This window comes from Carlito syrichta, unplaced genomic scaffold (assembly GCF_000164805.1).
Source record: "Carlito syrichta isolate Samal-C Ts95f unplaced genomic scaffold, Tarsius_syrichta-2.0.1 Scaffold303220, whole genome shotgun sequence".
Classification (NCBI taxonomy): Eukaryota; Metazoa; Chordata; class Mammalia; order Primates; family Tarsiidae; genus Carlito; species Carlito syrichta.
The window spans coordinates 181,875-197,270 of record NW_007247316.1 but is presented as its reverse complement, the minus strand read 5'-3'; the positions used below and the strand labels follow the sequence as shown (position 1 = coordinate 197,270).

The window sequence follows — 15,396 nt, the reverse complement described above, 5'->3', positions numbered from 1 at the left end:
TTTCCCATATTTATCTATGTGCTTTCTATCTACTTTCTGCTATCTGCTATCTATCTATCTATCTATCTATCTATCTATCTATCTATCTATCTATCTATCTATCTGTCTATCTATCTATTTATCTACCTTTCTATCATTCTATATCTATTTTTACTAATGATTTAATGTAGCATACTATCTAAGAAAGAACATAGGAAATACTTCATAATACCATTTATATAATTTTAAAAAGTTATAAAACTACAAAATAATATTCTAAAACTGTAATGGGTACATACACATGCATTTTTTAAGTTATAAATGCAACACATAAAATTGGGTAATTATGAAGGATGAGAAAGAGGGCATGAAGATGAAGAGGAGAAAATCAAATAAAATATAACAAGAATCGGTCTTGAATTCTTGCACCATAAATAAATAAACATGAGATAATAATTTTCAGTGTTCACACTGGGTCTTGAGAATATTGCATAGTTAGTTCAAAAGGAGGAGATAGTATTGTGGGTAAGGATTGCTTCAGAGAGAATGTAGAATTTGATTATGTCTTGAAGGAAAACTACAATATGTGAACATAAAAGGACAAGGAGGATATGATTCATAAAAAAGGAAGACCAGAGCAAAATCTGAGGGGTGGGTCAGTGCAAGGAAGATTTGGGGGCAGTTAGCAAATGCATTACCCTTCCAAGTATGAAAATGGAACCCCAGGTATGCCGTGGATAGGAAAACTGAAATTGGAAAGGGCTTGTCATCATTGTGAAACCACAGGGTTTTTTCAAATAGAGGTTTTGTGGACGGACACATAGATAATGGGGATGTTAAAATGGGCCATGTCTCTTTTCTGAAGAAAAAGAAAAAAAATCTGCAATCCTTCCTCTCCCCTTGCTGTAACAATTCAGAAAAAGAAAAGAAGTCTATCATTCAACTGATTCCAGGGAAAAAGACAGACAAGGTCATGTCCCCTCACACAGAGAGAGACAGGCGCAGAGAGACCCGGCCTGTGATCTGCTCCCCATTAGGGCGGTGTGGCTTCTCTTAATAGGGCCCTGATCATTTTTCAAGTAGCGAATCTGTCCTGCAGAAGGTGGTGAGCTATTGTTATCATTTATTCTGATCCATGGAACCCAGTTGATAAAAAGGTTAGAAATGCCACCTCCAGACATGCACTACATCAGATGTGCTTAAAACTGCAATTCAGACTGAGCTCCAAATAGTTTCTGCCTCTCCTGTCATCTCTTGTACAGGAAAAATAACCCACAATAACAGCAGCCCTCGTTGCTTCTAGGTTAGTTTTAAAGGAATGAATATAATTTGCAAACTATTTATAAGCACACATATCTACATATGTTAGCACTACAATAGGATATCTAAGTAGATATGGGACTGATCAGTATGGATAAATACAAGATATCATAAGTAATGAAATAATAGGGTAAGAGGGGAAAGGAGAAATCAATTTTTATTTTAATTGCCTAGATTATGTGTTTGATTCTTATCCTTTCATAATTTTTTTCTTTAAAACAACACACATTGGTCTTTCCTATCTTTCACATTCATTAACTACTCAGGTATGTATTCCATTGTATATATTCAAGATATTTACTAGATGTTATTTAGTATTTTTAAAATATGTGTGTGTGTGTGTGTGTGTGTGTGTGTGTGTATAAATAGAACATGCACCTGTATTTAGTGAATTATGGTTAGAAGTTTTATATATATATATATATATATATACATATATATATATATATTTTTACACACACACATATATATGACACCCCAAATCCTCAACATTTATTTATGAAAATTGTGTATTTATTTTTACATGTATAAACTTTAGTCAACTTTAAAGTACTTCCTGTGTATATACATATATACATATATATATATATATATATATATGTATTACACAGATATATATGAAGAGGGATTCCCCAAAAACTGGAATTATCTTTTGGAAAGCTGACCCCTTGTAGTATAGGCTTTCCCCATTAGACCAGTGTTCTAGGAACCCATCAGCATCAGTATACCATCAAGTGTTGTGAGAGGTTGAGTTTGCTTCAGTGAATTTTTGAGGGGAGGTTCTTTCAACGCCTTAGCCCTTTTCTTGATGGGTGATTTACAAGTGCACCTGCCCACACTGCACTGAATGCTCAGCAGTTTTGACAAAAACAGCATGACTCCCATGTGACCCTCCCCATTCACTTGATCTCACCCTGAGTGACTTTCCTTTTTTGCACAGAAGAAAAGAGTCCTCAAAGGGAAATGTTTTGCTGATGTGGAAAAGGTGAAACAAAAAATGACAGAAGCACTACAAAACATCAAAATTGATCAGTTAAAAACTGTTTAAAGCAGTGGAAAAAGCATCTTGATAGGTGTATTGCATCAAACAGAAAGTTCTTAAAAGGTGACTAAAGTTTAAACATGTAATAATAAATATACAATTTTCATAAATAAATTTTGAGATTTTGGGGGTCTCATATATATAAAACTTCTCAGCATAATTCACTAAAAACACATACATGTTCTATATATTATCTTTGTCATAATTCATGAAAAGGAATAGGCAAAGATTGAAGCTTATATAATAGATTTCTCTACAATATCACTTATTCATTTCATCAGAATTTATTGCTAATCTAGAATATAGTGCAGGTCCATTTAGTGTGAATATTATGGTAAATTCTGAGGTAGCTTGTCATTTCTTGAAGAACACATACCTCAACAACTGACAAAAAACTAACAAAGTAGAACAAAGCTACATAAGAGAGCAGGTAATACCTTGAAATCTTATGAAAACTAATATAAACAACCAATTAACAAGAAAGCAACCAACGTAATCAAATTGCTAAAATAACTGCCATTTTCTGCTTGGTGTTGTTTCTCCACAAAATGTCTATAAACAAGAACCTGACAAAAGAAAAATAATAAATAAAAGAAAAAAGAAAATAATGCTCTGGCATGGGCACACAACTGGTCCAACTCAGACACTTTTTCCAGTTCTGCAAAGATGTGAATTGATTTTAACAAGTACTAATCTTCAATCTCAATGGGATTGTCAATCAACTAAAATTCAGTTACCTTAGGCAGACTGGTCTACCAAGGCCTCACAGTGGAATGAGATGCTTTAGGAAAGAAAGTACAAAATATTGTCAAAATCCAGTTTAAGCAGAAAAATAACAAAAATCCAGAAAAAAAAAAACAAACCTGAAGCAAACTAAACAAAGGCAACCAGCTAATAAAACACTGTAAATGATAAATAGGGTTGAAACCACTCACATCTACAAGAACTGCATGTATCCTTGTTCCTTCCCACCTCAGGAGAATTCCCTTTCTCAGATGCAGATCTTACTAATACACCCCTGGGTAATTTTCTGTAACAGTAGTCTCTGTTTCTGGTTTCATGGTTTTGTTGGTGGTAGTCATGGTGGTGGCTTGTTGGTTATTTATTTGTGTGTTAGATTTTTTGCTTTGATTTTTTTTTTTTTTTTTTTGAGTTGGAGTCTCACTCTGTCACCCAGACTGGAGTGCAGTGGCCACTCCTGGCCACCGCAGCCTCAACCTGCTGGGCTCCGGCGATCTTTCCGCCTCAGCCTTCCAAGTGGCCGGAATTACAGGCATGCGCTACCATGCCCAGCTGATTTTTTGATTTATTGTAAAGATGAGGACTCGCTGCCCAGGCGGGTCTCAAACCCATGGGCTCAGGCAATCCACTCACCTCAGCCTCCCAAAGGCGCGGGATTACAGGCTGAGCCACCGAGCCTGGCTTCTTATAATTTTTTAACCATTTGCACTTGGAGACATCTCACGAATCACCTACCAGCAACTCAACGGGACTTTTTTTTTTTGAGATGGAGTCTCACTCTGTCGCCCAGACTGGAGTGCAGTGGCTGCTCCCGGCCACCGCAGCCTCGACCTGCTGGGCTCCGGCAATCCTTCCTCCTCAGCCTTCCGAGTAGCCGGAATTACAGGCATGCGCTACCACGCCTGGCTGATTTTTTAATTTATTGTAGAGATGAGGTCTTGCTGCCCAGGCGGGTCTCGAACCCGTGGGCTCAGGCAATTCACTCACCTCAGCTTCCTAAAGGCGCGGGATTACAGACTGAGCCACCGAGCCCAGCTTCAACTGGACTTTTAAAGAAATAGTGAAAAACAAATAACTTTGTATTAAATACTATAGCACTGAAACCAATTATTATTATTATTTTTGGCATTGGAGTCTCACTCTTGTCATCCAGGCTAGAGTGCACTGGCTCACACATGGCCACCACAGCCTCGACCTCTTGGGCTGAGGCGATCTTTCTGCCTCAGCCTTCCAAGTAGCTGGAACTACAGGTGCGCGCTACCATGCCCGGCTGATTTTTTGATTTACTGTAGAGATGAGGTCTCACCAAGTTACCCAGGCGGGTCTCGAACCTGCAGGCTCAGGCAATCCACTCACCTCAGCCTCCCAAGGCGCAGGATTACAGGCTGAGCCACCGAGTCTGGCTAATTTTTTTTAAATTGTAGAGACGAGGTCTCACCAAGTTGGCAAGGCTAGTAGTCTCAAATCCCTGGACTCAGGAAAACCTATTGCCTCAGTCTCTCAAAATGCTGGAAATACAGGCTTGAGCCACTGCATCCTGCCCTAAAATTGTATATCTTACATTTTTTAAACTTGTGGTAATGTGTGAAACAGTCACCAACATGCACTGCAGGTTCACTAAGACATATTGTGCAATAGGAATTTGACTTCCACCTGGTGTTTTGCTACTTGAGCAGGCATTGGAGTCTTGTTTTATTTCTTCCACATTTATTTATTTATTTATTTATTTTGAGTTGGAGTCTCACTCTGTCGCCCAGATTGGAGTGTAGTGGCCACTCCCGGTCACCGCAGCCTCGACCTGCTGGGCTCCGGCGATCCTTCCGCCTCAGCCTTCCAAGTAGCTGGAACTACAGGCGCGCGCTACCATGCCCGGCTAATTTTTTGATTTATTGCAGAGATGAGGTCTCTCCAAGTTGCCCGGGCAGGTCTCGAACCTGTAGGCTCAGGCAATTCACTCACCTCAGCCTCCCAAAGGCGTGGGATTACAGGCTGAGCCACCGAGCCCAGCTATTCCACATTTATAATAATATATAATTTATTGTCCAGTCTGTTGTTCAAAGACAATGTGGAAGGATGTACTTATGATTCCTGAAAACCACTTCTCAACTGACCAATCTGAAGTTTGACAAATTTTCACATGGGACACAGGTCTTTCATTATTTTTAAATGGAAAATATACATTTTTGAACAATTTGTGGTTATTTAAATTTGTCTTATAAAATCAACAGCAATCTCTTTATGTCCCCTGAGAGGAGACATGCAAGTGGTTTGCTGGATTTATGATGTCCCTTCAGAGGGAAGGGGACAATCTGAGTGCAAAGGGGTAATAAAGTACCAAATGCACATCCCCATAAATACTGGCTATTTAAAAAATACACACAACTCAAATTATGATTAAAAAAAAACCCTGTATTCCCACTAACATAAAATTTTAAAGTAAGAACAAAACTTTCTAGAGGTTAATATTCTGAAGACTCTTCAGTGTACCAAGGACTAATGGTACCAAATATACTTAGTATACAAATATTTCTCTTTTTATATATGTTTATATATATTCGAGCTCCCAAATCAGAATATACCCTAATTATTTACAATACTAAAAGTTTTAATTTTTCTTTAAATATACCTGGAAAAGAACCATACTGAGCTCCCGACTGTCGTCTGGCTTCTTCCTCCTTTAACAGAAAAAGGAAATAAATAATAAAACAAGAGGAAAAAAAAAGCCTGCTGCCCATGCACAATCATGAAAAAAACTGTAAAATAAACCAGTAAATGACAATAAATAACTAAAGGACATATCCCATTGCCCACCCCCGCAAAAAATTTGTCAACTCAATTCTCAATGAATATAATCTTGGTGGTCATTTCAAGTAGAGTGTTTTACTTCTCGTCTGGAAACAACCAAACAAATCTGGGGGAAAAAAAATTTAAAGTATAAATATGAAAACCCTAAATTATTCCTATTTTTAAAACTCTACACTGAAAGGACATGAGCAGATTGCCAACACATAGGACATAGGCAGACTGCCAATAGGTCTATGACTTTTGTTTCCTAGATACATCTTTTTTATGCCCTTCCTATATAACTCAACATCAACATATGGAAATATATTGATTTGTTTTTGCTGTGGGTTTTTTTTTTTTTTTTTGAGTTGGAGTCTCACTCTGTCACCCAGACTGGAGTGCAGTGGCCGCTCCCGGTCACCGCAGCCTCGACCTGCTGGGCTCCGGCAATCCTTCCGCCTCAGCCTTCCGAGTAGCCGGAATTACAGGCATGCGCTACCATGCCCAGCTGATTTTTTGATTTATTGTAGAGATGATGTATCGCTGCCCAGGCGGGTCACGAACCTGCGGGCTCGGGCAATCCACTCACCTCAGCCTCCCAAAAGCGCGGGATTACAGGCTGAGCCACTAAGCCCGGCTTGCTATGTTTTTTAAAAGAGAAAAATGAAAGGTAAATTTCCTTCATGTTTTATAACATTAAGGAGGTATAATAAGATATATAAATGTAAAAATTACTTTCAAAAATTATAAACTACGGCAACCCTCTCGGGTCCCCTCCCATTGTGGGAGCTTTTCTGTCCTCTCAATAAATCCTAAGCTGTAACTCTAAATATCAAGTATAATTAAATGACAAAAACAGTATGTAAAATGTTATATGATTGTAATAAGCTTTATGTTCTTTCATTCAACAATGTTGGAAAGTAAGGCTGGATATGGTGGCTCAAGCCTGTTAATCCCAGCACTTTGGGAAGCTGAGGCGAGAGGACTGTCTGAGCTCAGGTGTTCGAACCAGCCCGAGCAACTTGGCATGACCTCGTCTCTACAACTAAAAATAAATAAATAAATAAGCCAGGCGTGACAGCACACACCTGTAATTCCAGCTACCTGCAAGGCTGAGGTGGAAGGATTGCCTGAGTGCAGCAGGTCAAGGCTGCAGTGGCTGTGACCGTGCCACTGCACTCCAGCCAAGGAGACAGAGGGACACTGACGCAATCAATCAAATCAATCAATCAGCAAGCAAGCAACCAGGAATTTGAATGGGACTCTAAAAACTATAATCTAGTATATTTTCCTTTCATGGCTTAGCTATGGAAAACTTACCCTTTGGGCCCTCTCATGCTCTTCCCGAGCCTTCTTAACCCTTTCTAGTCTTTCTTTGATCTCTCGCTCTTCACGTTTTCGTTCATACTTTCGCCGATGTTCTGCAATTTTCTGGGCCTATTAAAAAAAGAGCCAGAGGAAAAAAGCATGCACTAAAAGTTGAGTAAGGTCAACACAAATAAACAGTTTTGCTAAGAGTTACTTTTCTTTGCAGAAAGATGTTAACTCAACACCTAGTTCGGACAAATGGCTTTAACAAGACCAACCTCAACTGTTTGAGGCACTGTAAAATAGAGGAAAGAGCCTAGGATTTGAAGTTAGAGAAATGTCTCAATTTCTAACAATTAACTAAACTCAAGGATGAGGAATAGAATAAAACTTTTTAGAGGTCAATTTGTCAATTTGCATGACAATTTTTGCCTAATAGTTTCTACCAGCTGCAAAGTGTTAAGGATTCCGAAATTACAGCTGAGTTCAGTAGGAACAGTGTCAATGATGTTTGCTATGGGAAAGGCAGACTGGGAACATACTCTAGGTATTTGCCACACTCTATATTCATGTTTCTTCATCTATAAAATGGGGACGAGGAAAGAAATATTTGGTTTTATCAAATTACTACAGAGATTAACAGAGAAAACACATGTCAGTGTGCGTGTGTGTCAGTCAGTATTAAATGCTTTGGATCTGTTATTTATCCGGGGAATAAAATAAATGTAAGGAATTCATATTCAACTGTTACTTTAGCTTGTTTACAGTTTCAATGAGATAGCCCTGCTATGAGAAAGAAAGAAGAAAATCAAATGAAATCTCTAGCAGTAGGTAAGGTAAATTCAATAAAATTTCCACTATTGGCCAGGCGCAGTGGCTCATGCCTATAATCCCAGTGCTTTGGGAGGCCGAGGTGAAAGGACTGCCTGAGCCCACGGGTTCCAGACCAGTCTGGGCAAATTGATGAGACCTCATCTCTACAATAAATCAAAAAATTAGCTAGGTGTGGTGGCGTGTGCTCTGTAGTTCCAGCTACTTGGAAGGCTGAGGCGGAAGGATCACCTTAGCCAAACAGGTTAAAGCTGCGGTGGCCGTGAGTGTGCCACTGAACTACAGCCTGGGCAACAGAGTGAGACTCTGACTCAAAGAAAAAAAAAATTTCCACTATCTTAAAATCTCTGGGAGCAAATTAATGATAGTGTAACTGCTCACACAACTGAGGATTTACCATGTAAATACATTACAATTATCGTAAAGAAAAATTTTAGTTAAAAATTATCTTATTCTTAACTTCAACAAGGCTTTCATGCTATATAAAGTGGCTGTATACACCTATGATGTATAAGGACACACCAGACTCAATCTTGGGTCATGATAGATAATTATAATAGATTTTCTATTTTTTACCTTGTTGTAAACCAGATATCCTCTTTTCCATTTCAAATTTTCTGGTTATGATTCTACTGTAGGCCACTGCTTTGCTAAGCTCTGGTCGGGGCACATGGCTCTTTTAGCTAAGGTTGCCAAGTTTCCCCAAGCTTTGGCTGCTTCCCCTACCTCAGGGAGGTGAATCTCCCCAGCCTCTCTCCCTCATTTACTTTCTAATCTTCCAATCTAAAAAACAAAAAAATTCCACTGTAGGCTTGTAAACAAAGTAACAGCTTGCTCTAATGCTCCATGAAAATAAAAGCATGAAAAGCTAATGAGATCTCCAGAGTTGAGTATAAACTTCAATGATTACAGATTATACTATTTCCAAAATGTTTCTTTGTATCTATTTTTTAGGTAAATTATGGCTATCAGGGGCTAAGCACTAAAGCAATGGACTATTACACTACTGACTTTTTCTATTTCTACTTTAACATACCCTAGGTTGAACTTCTTTCAGCATTGCACTAGCGTCTTCATCATAATCCAATTTACAGGCAAGAGCAAGATCATGGGCTGCTTCTTCCCAATGGCCCAGAAGTCTGAAACAGATTTAAACTCATTTTAGGAGTCTTGTATACATACTCATCTATGTGACATGATGTCGCCATTCCTTATTAAAAAAAAAGGGAGCTGGGCTCGGTGGCTCAGACTGTAATCCCGCGCCTTTGGGAGGCTGAGGTGAGTGGATTGCCTGAGCCCACGGGTTTGAGACCCGTCTGGGCAGCGAGATCTCATCTCTATAATAAATCAAAAAATCAGCTGGGCGTGGTGGCGCATGCCTGTAATTTTGGCTACTTGGAAGGCTGAGGTGGAAGGATCGCCGGAGCCCAGCAGGTCAAGGCTGCGGTGGCCGGGACAGAGTCTGGTGACAGAGTGAGACTCCAACTCAAAAAAAAAAAAAAGAAAATGGAGGGGAAGGTTGGGCACGGTGGCTCAGTCTATAATTTCAGCACTTTGGAGACAAAAGCGAGAGGATTGCCTGAGCCCATGAGTTCGAGACCAGACCAGGTAACTTGGCTTGGCAAGACCTTGTCTCTACAATAAATCAAAAATTAGCCAGGCATGGTAGCGTGCGCCTATAGTTCTGGCTACTTGGAAGGCTGAGGCGGAAGGAATGCCAGAGCCCAGCAGGTCGACGCTGGGGTGGCTGTGAGTGTGCCACTGCACTCCAGCCTGGGCGATGGAGTGAGACTCCAAATCAAAAAGTAAATAAACAAATAAACAATCACATTTTTAAAAAAGGATTAAATAAATAAAGAATTGTTACTAGAAGTCACTTAAGTTAACTACCTTTTTTGTGTGTGTTGGAGTCTCACTCTGTAACCCACCCTGGAGTGCAATGGCACACTCATGGCCATGCCAGCATTTTATCTGCTGGGCTCCAGCCATCCTTCTGCCTCAGTCTTCCATGTAGCTGAACTACAGGTACGTGCTACCATGCCCGGTCAATTTTTGATTTATTGTAGAGACGAGGTCTTGCCAAGTTGCCTGGGTTGGTCTCGAACCTTCAGGCTCAGGCAATCCACTTGCCTCAGCCTCCCAAAGTGCTGGGATTCCAGGCTGAGCAACCAAGCCCGGCCTAAGTTAACTATTAACTATAAACTTTCCATAATCAATCAATTACTATGTTCCACCCTTGGTAATCTCTATAAAAACATGGTAACTGTAAAGCTACTCTTCCAAAAAAAAAAGTTTAAAAATGACAAAACAAAATAAAACAAAAGGATGGATGCAGTGGCTCATGCCCATAATCCCAGTACTTTGAGAAATTAAAAGGAGAATCACTTGAAGCCAGGAGTTTGAGAGCAGCCAGGGCAACCTAATGAGAACCCATCTCTACAAAAAAAAAAGAAAAGTAAATTAGCCAGGGGCAGTGGTGTGCACCTGTAGTCCCAGCTACTTGGGAGGCTGAGGTAGGATTGCCTGAAACCAGGACAAGAAGGTTACAGTGAGCTACTTTGAGGCATTGCATTCCAGCATGGGCAATAATTGAGTGAGATCTTATCTCTCTTTTCTGTTTGTTTTTTTTTTTTTGAGTTGGAGTCTCACTCTGTCGCTCAGACTGGAGTGCAGTGGCTGCTCCCGGCCACTGCAGCCTCGACCTGCTGGACTCTGGCGATCCTTCCGCCTCAGCCTTCCAAATAGCTGGAACTACAGGCGCGTGCTACTACGCCCGGCTAATTTTTTGACTTATTGTAGAGATGAGGTCTCGCCTGCCCAGGCGTGTCTCGAACCCACGGGCTCAGGCAATCCACTCACCTCAGCCTCCCAAAAGCGTGGGATTACAGGCTGAGCCACCGAGCTCGGCTGGTTTTTTTTTTTTTGAGTTGGAGTCTCACTCCTTTGCCCAGGTTGGAGTGCAGTGGCACACACACTCATGGCCTCCCCAGCGTCAACTTTCTAGGCTCCAGCGATCCTTCCGCCTCAGAGTAGCCATAACTATAGACGCAAGTTGTTTGTATTTTTTGACTGGGAGACTCACTCTGTCACCTAGGCTGGAGCGCAGTGGCACACTCACGGCCACTGGAGCCTTGACCTGTTGGGCTCAGGCAATCCTTCTGCCTCAGTTTCAAAGTAGCTGGAACTACAGGTGTGTGCTACCACACCCTGCTAATTTTTTGATTTATTGTAGCGACCTGGTCTCATCATGTTGCCCAGGCTAGTCTCGAACCCCTGGACTCAGGCAATCCTCTTGACTCCAACTCCCAAAGTGTTGGGATTACAGGTGTGTAAGACACTACGCCCAGTTGAGATCTTACTTCTTAAAACAAACAACCAAAACAAAAAAAAACATTCATAATTCGGAATATCATCACATTTAAAAAATAGCATGTAAAGTCACAACTTTCAACTCATCAAAACTAGGGTTTACATGATGTGTATTTAGAATGTTACTCTCTATGTAATACAGAAAATACATGTGTGCATACTCTCTGGGGGAAAAAAAAGAACAGAAATCAGAAATTAAAGGTTGGCAGGGGTAGGTGAGAATGGGGTAGAGGAGAATGAGAGTTCTGGTCAGGCTTAGTGGCTCAGTCTGTAATCCCAGCACTTTGGGAGCCAGGTGTGGTAGCGTGCAACTGTAGCTCCATACTTGGAAGGCTAAGGAGGAGGAAGGATTGCCAGAGCCCAGCAGGTCAACGCTGGGGTGGCTGTGAGTGTGCCAGTGCACGCCAACCTGGGTGACAGAATAAGACTCCAACTCAAAAAAAAAAAATAGAGTTTTTTTTTTCTTTTTTGAGTCGGAGTCTCACTCTGTTGCCCAGGCTGGAGTACAGTGACACGCTCACGGCCACTGCAGTCTAGACCTACTGGGTTCAGGAGATCCTTCCACCTCAGTCCTCCAAGCAGCTGGGACTATGGGAGTGCACCACCATGTCCGGCTAATTTTCTTTTTTGATTTATTGTAGAGACAAGGTCTCACCAAGTTGCCCGGGCTGGTCTTGAGCCCAGGCAATCCACTTGCCTCGGCCTCCCAAAGTGCTGGAATTATAGGCGTGACCCACCATGTCCAGCCTTGAGAGTTCTTTTAGTATGTCTTTTAACTGAAGTCTTGACTACTCATACATGTAAATGTTTTATATACTCAAAAAGTGAAATTAAATCAGAAAGGATGAAAATAAAGCAAATCCTAAACATGAATACAAGTAAAAAGCAGTTGTGTATTATACTGAGAACATAAGCTACACAGAAAAAATGAATTTGGAAACTTTCAAAATAGTTATTTTGACTGCATATAAAACAAAAACCCTTTAAACTATACAAAGGATATATTGTTCTTACGGTATTATAATGCTGTAACAATTTTATGTATATTGTAGCATTAGACAAATACATTAGGGACAAAAATTTTGACTACAGGAGAAGTGTCAAAAATACAAAATAGGCCAGCCACAGGGGGTACACACCTGTAATCCCAGCACTTTCAGAGGCTGAGGAGGAATGCCTGAGTTCAGGAGTTCGCAACCAGCATGAGCAATATAGCAAGACCTTGTCTCTGTGATAATTAGCCTGATTTGGTGGGTGTGCATCTATAGTCCCACCTAGTCTTGGAAGGCTGAGGCGGAAGGATCACCTGAGCCTAGTAAGCTGAGAATGCGGTGGCCATGAGCGTGACACTGCACTCCAGACTGAGGGATAGAGTGAGACTCCAACTCAAAATAAACTGTAAGTCAACATTTAGTGTTAAATTTTAACTAAAAATATCAGTATAAACTCAATTTCAAAAGTTTTCTTTAAAATCGTGTTAAAATGTTTCCTAGAAGCCAGGCGTGGCTCACACATATAGTAATTTCACACTTTGGGAGCCCGCAGGTTTGAGACCAGTCCCGGCAACATGATGAGACCTTGCCTCTACAATAAAATAAAAAACAGCCGGGTGTGGTAGCATGTGCCTGTAGTTACAGCTACTTGGAAAGCTGTGGTGGAAGGATCACTAGAGCCCAGAAGGTCGACGATGGGATGGCTGTGAGCGTGCGTGCCACTATACTCCAGCCTGGGCGAAAGAGACTCCAACTCAAAAAAAAAAAAAGGAAAAAAAAGAAAAAGGTTTCTAGAGCTGTTCATTGAATCATTGCACATAGTAGCAGTGGTGAACACACCTAGTGCTCAAATCTTGGTTTCCACTGAAATGAACCCTAATTTCCTGGAAGAAATAGTTTCTTCCAAGTTTATGTCAAGTAAAGTATAAGACCAGTCCATGATATCTTGTATGAGAAGGGAAAGAAACGCTCAAAGACAGTGGGTTTTCAAAAGGATCAACAGCAATACATGAGCATTTTCTTTTTCATTTTTTTTCTCTTTTGCTTCCACTGTTGCTTATTGACATACAGGTAGGTTCTATTCCAACAGTCCTGGAGTAAGCTGCAGTGGTGGGGAACAGGAGGGACAATGCATAAGGTGGGGAGGCCAAGCAGGCTGGGAAAACAAGTAATAAGGCCAGGACCAGAATCTGCTTACATGAGCTTTTTTCTATGCCACAAAGCATTAGCATTAGTAAATTTTATCTTAACTTTTTTTTTTGAGTTAGAGTCTCACTCCGTCGCCCAGACTGGAGTGCAGTGGCCACTGCAGCCTCGACCTGCTAGGCTCCGGCGATCCTTCCGCGTCAGCCTTCCAAGCAGCCGGAATTACAGGCAAGTGCTACCACGCCCGGCTAATTTTTGATTTATTGTAGAGATGAGGTCTTGCCAAGTTTCCCAGGCAGGTCTTGAACCCGTGGGCTCAGGCAATCCACTCACCTCGGCCTCCCAAAGTGTGGGATTACAGGATGAGTCACCGAGCCTGGCCATTTTATCTTAACTTTTAACCTTTATCTTTTTTTTGAATTTAGGTTTTTTCCTGTCACCCAGATTGGAAGGCAGTGGCACAATTATGGCTCACTGCAGCCTTGACCCTCTAGGTTCAAGTAAAGACCATTCCTCTGTCTCAGTCTTCCGAGTAGTTGGGACTACAGGTGCGTGCCATCATGCCCAGCTACTTTTATTTTTATTTTTGTTGAGACAAGGTCTCACTATCTTGCCTACCCTGGTCTCGAACTTCTGGGCTCAAGCAATTCTCTCTCCTCAGCCTCTCAAAGCGCTAGGATTACAGAGGTGTGAGCCACTGCCTAATTTAACCTTTGTTTTCATTTTCTTTGAGTCAGAGTCTTACTCTACTGCCCAGGCTGGAGCGCAGTGGCAAACTCACGGTCACAGCAGCCTTGACCTGCTGGGTTCAGGCAATCCTTCTGCCTCAGCTTTTCAAGTACTTGGAACCACAGGAGTGTGCCACCATGCCCAGGTAATTTTTTTGATTTTCTGTAGAGACAAGGTTTCGTGAAGTTCTCCAGGCTGGTGTTGAACCACTGGGAAAAGGCAATTCTCTCACCTCTGCCTCCCAAAGTGCTGGGATAAAAGGTGTGCGCCACCATGCCTGGCCTTGGTCTAAACGTTGACATGTGCCATTACAGAAATCACCAAAGCAACTTTGAGAGAGCTAATACAATTGTCCCAAGCATATCTATCTTTATCTCCACCCATACTTGAGGTGCAGCACCTTTCAACCCATGTAAGATACAAATGTCATTGGACATTCCATCTCCAAGGCACAAATACTTATTGTGTACATTAAGTTTCACTGCCGTTACTGATCTGGGTTAAATTCATCTGTCTGTGTCCCCTATCTCTTGATTTTTCAGGTAACCTAGCAGTAACGAAAGTAGTTTTAGATCAGTGTATGCCTTCTTCTATAATAAACAGGTAGCTCAGTGCTAAGTCACAAAGAGTCTGAAAATTAGAGAAAATGTCTAAGGATACTATAAAAGGTCATTCTCTCTTTTTTTGGGAGGAGGGGGTTGGAGTCTCACTCTGTCTCCCAGACTAGAGTACAGTGGCACGCTCCCGGCCTCTGCAGCCTCACCCTGCTGGGGTCCAGCGATCCTTCTACCTCAGTATTTATTGTAGAGACGAGGTCTTGCCAAGTTGCCTGGGTGGGTCTGGAACCCGCAGGCTCAGGCAATCCACTCGCCTTGGTCGCCCAAAGTGCTGGGATTACAGGCTGAGCCACTGAGCCCAGTCTGTGTTTTTTTTTTTTTCTTTTGTTTTTTTTTGAGCTGGAGTCTCACTCTGTCACCCAGAATGGAGTGCAGTGGCCGCTCCCGGCCACCACAGCCTCGACCTGCTGGGCTCCAGCAATCCTTCCGCCTCAGCCTTCCAAGTAGCTGGAACTACAGTTGCGTGCTACCATGCTCAGCTAATTTTTGATTTTATTGTAGAGATGAGGTCTCACCAAGTTGCCCAGGTGGGTCTCGA

At 41.5% G+C, this 15,396-nt stretch overlaps 1 protein-coding gene across 1 annotated transcript in view; it reads right to left on the bottom strand.

The window, feature by feature from the left end:
* Positions 1-5,708: 5,708 nt before the first annotated feature.
* LOC103260491 (ST13, Hsp70 interacting protein) overlaps positions 5,709-15,396 on the bottom strand; it is a 35,858-nt gene continuing 26,170 nt past the window's right edge. The window contains exons 8-9 of the mRNA XM_021712380.1: positions 7,187-7,303; positions 5,709-5,757 (exon numbers count right to left, since the gene is read on the bottom strand). Of these exons, the coding sequence (XP_021568055.1) occupies positions 7,231-7,303 (73 nt within the window). The 3' untranslated portion in view covers positions 5,709-5,757; positions 7,187-7,230. The remainder of the gene's footprint in view (positions 5,758-7,186; positions 7,304-15,396) is intronic.